This window comes from Salvia hispanica, chromosome 4 (genome assembly GCF_029641045.1).
Source record: "Salvia hispanica isolate PSC_SH4W2 chromosome 4, Shi_PSC_v1, whole genome shotgun sequence".
Classification (NCBI taxonomy): Eukaryota; Viridiplantae; Streptophyta; class Magnoliopsida; order Lamiales; family Lamiaceae; genus Salvia; species Salvia hispanica.
In genome coordinates, this window is record NC_142695.1 from 45,070,234 (window position 1) to 45,082,284 (window position 12,051).

A 12,051-nucleotide genomic window follows, 5' to 3' on the forward strand; every position below is an offset into this window, starting at 1 on the left:
GTGGAAATGAAGAGATAGGTCTTGAATGAGCTTGAGTAGTCTGTTATTGATGTCTAAATACTTAGTTGAAGTAAAGAGTAGTCTGTTATGCTTCATGTTTTCTATATATTCTTTGGTATTTATCTTTCTAATATGAGCTTTCCATGTTTGCTATTTTCGATCCCAGGTGTTGATGATGAATTGATGATTGATGCATAATGGAAGTGACATCTTCTTTGAAGCTCTAGCGTCACTTTCTCTGCCCAAACTATGTTACGGTTAACCTTTTGGAAGCTGCATGAATATTGATATAAACATGTCGTTACAACTTTATTATCCCTTTGGAAGTTATATAAATTTTGAATGTCATGAACTATGTTTGATTGTGATGGAATTTTATCATTTCAGACATTTTCTAGATAGATAAAATGTTATTTTCAATATTTTTTGTATCAAATAGGTATGACATGCGGTATACCGCATCACGTTACGATATACCGAAATGTCGGTAAGGTAAAGGTTTTCATATTTTGATATACCGACTTTTCGGTATACTGAAAAAATCGGCACGATACGGTATCGTGTTTTCTCAGACCGTACTTTCTGTACGGTATACCGTACCAATCCAACCATGTCTACGAACCACGCCGATGTCATGGAGTACCTGGCTTCCCAATACTAAGATGTGGTCATGCCTAATGAACCACAAGATATTCTACCACGTCATGGATTGAGGGGTGTTCGAACTGGTGGACACGGTGACATAAAACAGATTAGGGTGTTCCAGCCGTATCCCGATTATGTGCAATCAAAGCCTATAAATCCAGAGTATGACCTACCTCGGTGGTCTTTCTATCCAAGCCAGAAGTCTCAATCACAATGGGGTCGTCCCCTCAATCACAATGAGCCTGATTGGAGTTGTCGCCCCTATTCTCTAAACCAAAATGTACCGCAATGGAGTGGAGCCCGAGCATCAGTTGATTCATTGTTCCAAAATTATTAGTTTGTGGCTCTTGTACGAGTTGAAGAATAATAATAATAATAATAATAATAATAATAATAATAATAATAATAATAATAATAATAATAATAATAATAAGAAGAAGAAGAAGAAGAAAGAGAAGAAGAAAATGATGAAGGCAGAGGTTGTTCATAACACTCATGTCCAACCTCGACTAGTCGCGGAGGGTTCATCATGCACCGGGGTTTGGAAGTACGTGAACAAAATGATGAAGAGATTTTCAACCAGGAACAACAAGGGGATAATACCGTCGGTATACACACCATCTTCGTATAAGTAGCTCATTTTATAAGGTTGTAATCTTATGTATCTTTTGTGAACTTGTGTCCTTTTTCTATAAACTTTGTATTGGTGTTTGTGAACTTATTTTTCGTTATATTTGAACAGTTTTTTGGTGACATTTTAGGATGAATCCTTGCTAATTTCTTTTTAACTGAGAAAGTATATTATATAGTCAAGATATGTGTGTACTAGTAATAGAAAATTGAATTGAAAAGAATTAGAAATTATAATAAAAATTTACTTTACAATTGAATTACTTTTAATTTTAAAATAAAGAGAAGAAAATCTGCATTGTTTACATTTTAAAATAAGAAGAGAAGCCAATATGTGATAAAAGAAAACACTTTGCATTCACCCATAATTTTAATGTACACATATATGTATAAGACGTGTATGTGTATGGAAATGTCAAAATTCCAAAGTAGCTAATACGTATATGCATTTTTTTAATGCACGCATGAATCAAAATTAACTACTCCATAGTGAAAACAAAGAACTCGGATCCATTAAGAACTCATATCCATTAATAAACAAGTTGTAAAAAATGACTTGTTCCAACTTCCAACACATCGTTTATAAAACTACTAAATTACACACATCTATCAAGGCCACCTTTGTTGCCTGCCAATGAAACATGTCTTTACCAACAGGCCCTATTACAACATAAAGAAGTATGATTTCCCATTAGCGACCACAGTAACTAAATCAAGAAAAAATGGTTTAAATACTCAAAATAAATTATTTATGAATAGCTTCATCACTTGCAGTTGCATGTTCAATTTATTCAAAAATAGCATAATTTTATATCAAATATTCTTGGGAATTTAGGAAAACCAAAACTGGGAGGATCCTTCTGCAAATGTCAATAACTCCTACATAACACGACCGACTGAGCAATTTCTTCGGTCATGCCCCTCTTCGCCGCAATTCCTGCACCGGTAGGGAGCTCTCAGTTCATCTTTCTCGCGGACATTAATGTGTAATTTTCGAGTTCAAATATCAAGTGCAAGATCACACAAGTTTAATAAAAATACCTCAATTATAACAACAATACTACAGGAATACAACGTCGAATGTAGTACTTCAACTGTCGATCCAAGGGAAGGTAAAGATTATTTAACTCTAGAGCGAACAAAACACATAATAAAAGGTATTTTGATTTGAAGATTAAAGATAATGCAAAAACATTTAAAAGAAATAAAACGAGCAAGACGAATTAAGAGATTAGATTGTTACTCCAAACATTCATGGATAAATCTGTGATTTATTCTAAAATTCAATTCTATTTGCAAAGCATGGACAAAAAAATAAAAAAAGGAAAAAGAAAAGAAAAATGGATGTGATAAAGAGAGAATAATTGTTATATGGTGAGAAGGGTGAACTTGAAGATTTAAAAAGAAAGGTAGAAGCAAATGTGGAATGTTGATAGATGAGAAGAGTCTAGGTAAAACTAAGGACTAACTGAGATTTGAAATGAAAAATTGTGAAGTTGAAGAAGTCGTATCTTGTGGATTTTAGTCACTTAAGCCAAATGTTTTCTCACCTATCCAAATCTACAACCTTAAAAAAAAGGACCTTTTGGATCTTAAATCTTTAACAACAACAAGTGGAGAAAATTTCAATAATGAAATTATAAGAAAAGAGAAAGCGGGTGATCAAAAGCATAAGCAAATTGGAAGTAATTTAAAGTTGGTAGAATTTTTTTATTTTCTCTGAATAAAGGGTGTGAAAAATCAAGGTATTTTGTGAAATAAAATGGTTCACGTCTGAAATAGAGAGGGGTAGTGGCAGAGAGGGTGGATATTAACATTATTTTCAATGAATAATCATTAGTGATTAATACTTCCTCCGTCCTCGAATAAGAGTTACTAATTTCCATTTTGGTTCGTCGCCAATTAAGAGTAACACTTCATTTTTACCATAAATGGTAAGTATGACTCACATTCCACTAACTCATTTCACATCTATCCTAATCTAAAGTGACAGTTTGGTGAAAAGACATTTTTATTCTTTTTGGAGGAAAAATCTAAAGCTATTTTATTTACCCTTTTGGTCATTTTGAAAAATGACAACTATTGGACAGAAAAGAAACAAATATTATTGGACGAAAAAATGGTCTAATGAAACAGTGATTCTCAAACAAGATAAAACACCTATACATACACACACCTTAAATTGAATCTGCATTTTTATTGATTGATTTACTGATAATTATTTTTTATTGCAGCATAGCATGAATCTTGGAATCCGGCGACAGCTCCGACGATGGGTGACGAAGGCGGGATGGCTGGGTGACGAAGGTGGCATGGCTGATGGAGGCAGGGCAGTGGCGGCGACTGAATACGAGAAAGTGAGCCGCCACCTTCAAAGATCCGATCTTTACCGACAACGGCGGCAGCAAGATAGCGGAGGCGTGAAACAAGCGGCAGGGCAACCGGGTGAGGCGACGGCAATGGCGAGTAAAGCAGAGCAGCGCCGCGAGGGAGGAAGGCGTGACGGAGGAAGGAGAGAGCTTCGAGAAAGAGTGAGAGAGAAAGGAGGAGGACGCCGGAGGAAGGGTGGCGGCGGCGATGCCGACTGAGAGAGAAAGGGGAGATGGGAAGGGAGAGTGCAGCGCCGATTTGGATGAGAGAAAGAGGGAGGCGCCGCATTTTTGTGTAGGGTTTGTAGGAAATTTTATTTAATGTAGTATACTTTTATTTAGGTTTATTTGTGTTGAAATTTTAGTTTCTGGAATGTATTATTTGGGCTTATTTGTGTGGATTTTATGATTTTGAAAAAAATTATAAAAATGTAATTTAAATTGGGTTTTATATCTAATTATATGTAATAAGTGATGTTAGGGTTTTGAGTCATGGACTTGGCTTGGGCTTGGGCTGGAGAAAATTTCAAATTAGAAAAATCAAATTAAATATTCCATTCAATTAGGAATACTTATTTATGCACCAATTAGGAGTACTCTTTTACGGAAGAGACAATGACAAATACAAATTAGGAAAATCAAATCAAATCAATTATTCTTATATTATTGCAAGTTTTGTGGATATAGCCTATGACATAACTATTTTTTAGATTGAGACTATTTTACTAACATTAATAATACCATGAAATATGCACTATTTTGTTTCCATCATCAATATATCAAGATGTACACGTATTACTTTGTTTGTTTCCAAAAAATAAGATCATATTCCATAATTTTAGGAATTGTATAATACTGTGAAAATAATTGGATGAGACTCCTACTTACATTTTAAAATATTTTATTGTATCATATATTGTCAACTAATTGAGATTTAAAATTAAGAATATAAATAATCATAAACTCATTTTTATTAATATTATCTATATTTAAAGAGTTAGGAAGAAAATATTAAAATAGCTTTAAAATTTTAACAACATACGGTTATATGATCTGAGTTGTAACACTAAAAAAATTAAGAATTTAAAGAAATTAAAATTATAAAAATTTTAAAATCAAAACCGCAAATTCAACATATATTAATACTCCATATCATATACTATCAATTTTATGGGATATAATTTAAGGTTTTATTCTATTTTTATTTATTTAATTCTAAATAATTATAATCTAACAATAATTTAAATTAACTTAATACACTATGTATTATTAAAATTAAGAAAATCATAATATCATAATCAAATTTTGTTTGAAGGGGCTTTACACTTTTGAATCACTACTTTGTTTAAATTTTGTGCAAAAGTTCTTCAAGAACTTCAAGAAGCTATATAATTGATGTAACTTTTGGACTTTTTTTATTATCTTTGATTGAACTTTTGTTTTGTACAATGGACAATTTATTTTTTCATTATATATATATATATATAGAAGAACCCAAAATAATTATATTACTTTTTGTAAACATTTTCTGTCTTTTGCTTTGTCTCTATTTATACTTCATGTAGTCGTCTAACGTCTAACCATATTAATTAGTTTTGATGGTACTACTAAATTACATATACATTAACATCTATCAAATTTAATAGATTAATAGAAGATATGACAATATAGTCGCTCGGTTTATTTCAATTTTTCAAGTACATAAGGAAATGTAAATCGATTGCATCATTCTAATAAATTAATGAGAGTATATCTATTCTTTTTAATACACTAAATATTCCTTTCAAACACTGTGCCAAAAAAATTTTCCCCGACTATGAGGGAACGAAAAGAGTATTATATAAATAGTATTAATTTTTTATATTTTAGACATTAGATATTAATTTTTTGTTTATAAGCATTGTTTATTTAGAATCTTAAAATGATAGATTTTCAATTGTGCTAAATTGTGTGTTTTTATAAATTCAATTGCGCAATAAAGATGCGAAAATTAATTGAATTGTAATTTCATTTATGTTTGCTGCCAATATTCTCTCATATTCTCTCAATAAAGATACGAAAATGTTTGCTACTAATATTCTCTCATATATTTCGCCCATATTGTGATATGAAATTTAATTAAATTGTTATTTCATTATAATCTTATAATATGTAAGTGGAGCATAATTTTTTAATCCGAAAATATTATCTATGAGTAAAATTCCACATCATACGCATTCCATATTTTTTTTATTCCACATTATACGCATTCCATATTCTTAGCAAACAAAACAAACTCAAGGAATCTGGAGTAAAATTTGTGGCGTGAAAGAGGTAGAAACAACTAAGAAAGAGAGGCGCCGCTGGGAGGAATTGAAAAGTGCTATTGGGAGGAATTGAAAAATGTCGTTAGACCCTAAAAGTGAATTTGGGCTAAGCTAATATGTTTTGGACCAAAAATAACTAGGATTAAGTAAACCCTACTTCGTATTAACAAATGATAATTTAAAATTTAATTTATGGCCGTGTAGGAATATTGGTTTTAGTAAATTGAAGGTATTAGTTTTAGTAAATTTTAATTATAGTCGCGTAGGAATATTATTTTTAGTAAATTGAAAGTATTAGTTTTAGTAAAAATTTTAATTATGGCCATGTAGGTGTATTAGTTTTAAAATTTTAATTATGGCCATGTAGGAGTATTAGTTTTAGCAAATTTTATCACTCACTTAAGATGACACATTTTCCTTTTTAATTTGTCCCAAATAAAATGACACTTTTATCTTTTTTTAAAACTTTTCTTCTTCAATTAATACACTTAACCACATTTCTCATTCCAATGAAAATAGTATACAATCATCTACTAAAATATGAAATGGTTCATCGACAAATATCTTTTTGTTGTTGTTTATAATATCTTTAATTTTTTATAATATTACAAATACTTATTTTAATCAGTTTAAATCTGTAAATAATATTTCTATATTTATTTACTCTATATTCTTTATTTTAAGTTAATATATTTTCATTATTTAGAAATCTTTTGGCCAATGCATAGCACAAGTGTTAACACTAGTATATTTTATTATAAAATCAATATAAAAAGTGCGTTCCATTAACTTTTTCAACCAACTTTTCTTTACCTTTGTTAAACTAATAACATGTGCTTCCTCCGAAGAACTGAGCAAATTAGAGAATAGAAATTTAGAAGTTGGGTATTTCTTTTTTCAATATTTTCTTAGATAATAATTATAATTAATTAAGTGTCAAAATAATATTATAGGAGTAATTATTACTCCTTATAATTAGAGCCAATTTAGGGTACAGCTTGAAGATCAGTATACTTCCCAGTTCATATATTGAATCACCGTCGTCGACGGCGTTGCCGGAGGCGCCACAGCTGATTTCCCCCCTTCCGTTCTGGTACTCTTCCGGTGTTCTCCTTCCGTATACTGTTCATGAATTTATGAAGTATGCCATTATTTCAAACATTTTGTAGCATTTGATTTTGTCTCCTACGCCTCGATGCATAAGCATAAATTACTCACCAGAATCCATTTTTCTAGTTTCCGCAATTTCAGTCAGAATGTAAACAGTGTTTCCGCATGTGACGATTTTTCTAATTTGCACACATATTATCAAAAAATCATATCCAATCCCAAAGAATTAGCTACTCTAGTATCGAAGTGCTCCAATTTGAAGCAACTACGCCAAATTTTTGCCCAAATTATACAAATCCGTTTTCTAGAACTGTATCCAGCTTCCTTTCATTACAATAGCATCAGTAGAACGTATCTCCGGCTTCAATCGCCCAGAGAAGCATTGCTTGTTTATATTGCCATGCGTTGTGCTGGCGTCTCACCTGATGAATTTACGCTTCCAATTGTGTTGAAAGCGGCAAGTCGAAATTTGGATGTTGTGTTGGCAGGACAGGTTCATGGATTTTCTATTAAGTATGGAATGAAGAACGATATGTATTGTGTGAGTGGTTTGATTAGCTCGTATTCGAAAGGGGGAAAATTTGATATGGCTCAGAAAGTGTTTTGTAGTAGTGCTGTAAGAAAGGTGGGGCATTGGAATGCTATTATAGCAGGGCTGTCGCAGGGAGGGCGTGGCAGGGAAGCGCTGAATATGTTTGTAGAAATGATGAAAAGTGGGATTTGCCCCGATGATATGACTATGGTTTGTGTGACTTCGGCGTGTGGGAGTTTGGGTGACTTGAATTTGGCTCTTCAGTTGCACAAGTTTATCTTTCAGGTGAATAGATTGGAAAAACAGGATGTTCTCACAATGAATTCTGTGATTGATATGTATGGAAAGTGTGGTCGGATGGACTTGGCTTACAGGGTCTTTTGTGATATGGAGGAGAAGAATGTGTCTTCATGGACTTCCATGATTGTTGGTTATGCTGCGCACGGACATGTGGATGATGCGCTGAAGTGCTTCAGTTGTATGGTTGAAGCGGGCATTACGCCTAATCATGTCACTTTTGTTGGAGTGTTGACTGCATGTGTCCATGGGGGTATGGTGCAAGAAGGGAAATATTATTTCAACATGATGAAAAATGGATATGGAATCGAGCCAATGCTGCCCCATTATGGGTGCATGGTTGATTTGCTTGGTCGGGCAGGTATGCTGGATGAGGCTATCTTGATGGTGGAGGGGATGCCATTGAAACCTAATGCGGTCATATGGGGGTGCTTGATGGGCGCTTGTGAGAATTATGGGAATGTGAAACTAGGGGAACATGTTGCTAAGCACTTGATAGAGTTGGAACCAGGGAATTCCGGGGTATATGTGGTCTTGTCAAATATATACGCCAACAGTGGTATGTGGAAAGAATTAGAGAGAGTAAGAAAAAATTTAAGGGAAAGAGAGCTGGCCATAAATCCCTCTTATAGTGTGCTCAAGTGATAATCCATTTAGTTCTTTTATTGTTCTGCGGGGGCATGGTGAATTTCTTTAAAACACCTGATCCTGATAACAGTCCTGGATCTAGGAGTCGAGGAAGAAATTGCAGTTTATTGGCGCTCCTACACGACCTTGAGGCTTTTTCATTGTTATGGCCACCCATTGAAACTATAGCTGATTTCAAAAGCTTGCTTACAAGTTTTAAATTACTTAGCTGGATTTGGAGACTTAAACAAGGCTACGGAATATAAGTTGTTGGATGAATTTCAAAGGTGATCGGATCAGAATATGCTTCCTCCATTTTGACTGCTCTGAGATATTTCTATATTCAGTTGAGTTAATGATGAAATCAAATTGTTAAATCCGTCTAGATACCACTTTATGTTTATGTGGATCTAGAACTCTAGAAGTCCTCGCATATTGCAAATTCAAGAATTTCAACATTTGTTTTTCCAAATCAGAACCACCTGGGCTGTGTTGCCTGGATGTCTGATGATAGAAAAGTGTAATGGCAGATGCTCTGATCGTTTATATACATTTTGGGGAGTACTCCTTGGGAGGGCAAATTGGCCTTTCAGTGTTGTGCGTGAAAAGTTTTTATAGTAATTAATGTCCAAACTTCATGAAAGGGAAGAATGTTTCCATTGATGGTGATATAGCTGCTACTTTCAAACCACTGACTGTTATTTCTAACTTTCTGGTGATGCTGAAGAAGATGACGATGATACAAAATCTCCTACACATTGTTCTGTTTGTATGATTGTATAGCGTTTACAATGTTTCCATTCAGGCTCGAGATAAATCTTATAGAAGGTTAGCACCCTTTTTTCTTGTGAAAGTCACATCATGCACATGCTCGTAGATTCGGGTTTAAGATATGCATGTTTTATTCTTTGTGGCACCACATGAGAGGTGAAAACTTCCAGTCATCAAATTGAATATTTTTTGTAACTGCATCGATTTTGATGTAAACAATATGGAATTGATATATCTCAAAATATAGCTATACTCATTATTTGTCTTAGCATGAGGCCATTGATTGCGGTAGGGTACTAGGACTTATTCTTGGCCTTTTTTTGCTATAGAGAGAATGCCTTTATCTCATGTGACTGATCTTATTCTGTATAGTTATTTCATGTTTTCATACTGAGTACGGGAATGACAACAATATACTCTTAATGTGTCTAAGAAAACCTACTAGCATTGCCATTCATGTGCGCAGAATATGCGTTTCACTTATTCTTTGAAGAATGTTCATTTAGAAAGAGTTATCTACACTTATATCTGATGTTGATAGCTACTCCTTACCCAGTTCTCTGAGGATTGATCTCAACTAAGAATCTGAGCTAGAGTAGCTTAGGGTGGACGGGTATCAATAGTTTCTATAACCATGTAATTGCAGCTCCTCTTATGTAAGATTCAGCTGCTAAAGTGAATGCTGATCGACAAGTTTCACCTGATGTGGTTTTGCAGGCTGTTCCTTACCCTCTGCTTTAGTAGTTGAGCAAGTTGAGGTCCTTGAGGATTACTGTATACAAGAGTTCGAAAAGTCAAATAGACAGCACTAAAGTTTACATACAGAAGGAAGAGAAACTGTATTAGAATTCGGAAAGTCAAACTAGACCAAGTTGATTAATATGGACTTCTGCCAGGTGGTTGATATTTTTCTCAATCATCATTGTTTCAAAAATCTCCTTTTTGTGTTAATTTCTTCTCCTTCTTGATTATATGTTAGTACTACTATTTTACATTTGTACTCGTATCGTCTATTCTCATGAACTCTAGCCCCTAATTAGTTGTAAACTTGTGCAGCTGGAGGTGCAATGATGTGACGTCCATAGAACTTTACAGGTCCGGTTTAGTTCCATATGTGGGACTTGACCTGTTCCCCTTGTTCCCCTTCTCCTCATTACTGTTGAGAAGTTTATCCATATAACAGGGCACGGTGCAGACATATGGATAGAAACAACGAAAAGGGCTTTCTACACTCTGGAATGTTCAAGGACACACACAACAAACGCCTAAACAAAGTAAAGTGACTTTGTTGACTTGCAACTTGATTAACATGAATCATTCACTTTAGCCCACTCAAGCATGTTGCCTTTTGCTTTTCTCCTTTCACTACATCGTCATCGACCCAAGGATATGCTTAGTAATGTCGTTACTGTTTCACGACTTAATCCACTTATGTTTTGTGCATGTTTTTGTGGTGTGTGTTCCCCATCTTGTCAATTAGTTACATGCTTTAACACCAAAAAGTGACTATATATATTTATTTCAATCAAAGATTAAAGTTGTGAGCTAGTTATCTTTTTGTGAAGCATCCTCGTCATATTAATATGGCATTAGAAATTCGAGTTGACTATGAATCTGTCATCATTGAATGAAGTTGTTGATGGATTTAACTAAATCCTTATTTTATGTTTCATAGTTTGAGGAAATGGCGTCAAACAACACTTTGTTGTCGAGTATGTCGCACAAGATCTGTGAAGTGGGATCTATCTGCTATGCGTTGCTTTAAATTCATTTACCAGGAAATCTATGGCTGATGAAGTAATACTAGTATTTTATAGAGTACTAGTAGAAACACACATTTTTCTTTTATTTTTGAATGAAACGACATGTAATTTTAAGGTTGTGGACTTGTGGGTCTAATTCAATTTTCTAAATTGGAATCATTTTATTTATCGTGTGTAATATGTCTCTTTATGTGGATATATGCCGTGGCCCTTTACGACCAAAACATGTCTATCCGTTTAGGGTTTAGGGTTTAGAGTTGGGTTGGGTTGGGTTGGGTTTAGGGCTTATATGATTATAATTATAATCTTGTCCAAAACATGTCTATCCGTTTAGGGTTTAGGGTTTAGGGTTTACGGTTGGGTTGGGTTGGGTTGGGTTTAGGGTTTATATGATTTTAATTATAATCTTGTAAGTACTTCGCTTTGATTACATGTATTACATACAAATACTAGTACTACAATTTTCTTGCACTTGGATGTACGCTCTCTCATAAAAGGGAGTATTTACGTGATAAAGAAACATATTGTGAACAGATTATATTTAACCAGTATATATACATGATTCGCAATTTCTACTTACCTTATATGAGCATAACTCTTATTTGAGGCACGTTTAGCGTTGCTTTTTTGTTTTATACATAAAATTTATTAAAAAAAATATTATTGACATTTTTTATTTTACAAAATTCATCAAAAGGATATAATTTGATATTTTATTTATTTATTTGAACAATAAATTTTATGAAATTTATGAAATAAAAAATGTTAATAATATTTTTAATGCTATATTTAATTAAATTAAATATAAAAAACAAAATAAATAACGATTAACGTGTATCAAACTAAGGTAATGCTCAAATAATACTATATAGCACATTATTTCACCAAGTATACAAAAATGTGACACTAAAATGGCCAAAATCATTCGCATATCCCTTCCATTTAGGGTTTGCCTCTCATCTAAGTCTAATCATTCTTATCATTGCAATGTAGTCTATATA

At 33.3% G+C, this 12,051-nt stretch overlaps 1 protein-coding gene and 1 pseudogene across 5 annotated transcripts; both read left to right on the forward strand.

Moving 5' to 3' along the window:
- Positions 1-634: 634 nt before the first annotated feature.
- LOC148929270 (uncharacterized) lies at positions 635-1,280 on the forward strand (annotated as a pseudogene).
- Positions 1,281-6,960: 5,680 nt separating this feature from the next.
- LOC125196778 (pentatricopeptide repeat-containing protein At1g77170, mitochondrial-like) lies at positions 6,961-11,214 on the forward strand. 5 transcript variants are annotated; one of them, XM_048095401.2, is made up of 5 exons: positions 6,961-9,344; positions 10,005-10,186; positions 10,344-10,382; positions 10,471-10,561; positions 10,963-11,214. In XM_048095401.2, exon 1 carries the CDS (start codon positions 7,146-7,148, stop codon positions 8,532-8,534), a length of 1,389 nt encoding a protein of 462 aa, XP_047951358.2. In that variant the 5' UTR covers positions 6,961-7,145; the 3' UTR covers positions 8,535-9,344; positions 10,005-10,186; positions 10,344-10,382; positions 10,471-10,561; positions 10,963-11,214. The 5 variants fall into 5 exon arrangements, with proteins under 5 accessions (XP_047951358.2, XP_047951357.2, XP_047951354.2 ...); XM_048095400.2 differs by having other exon boundaries at positions 10,005-10,183; XM_048095397.2 differs by having other exon boundaries at positions 10,344-10,561.
- The last annotated feature ends 837 nt before the right edge of the window (positions 11,215-12,051 follow it).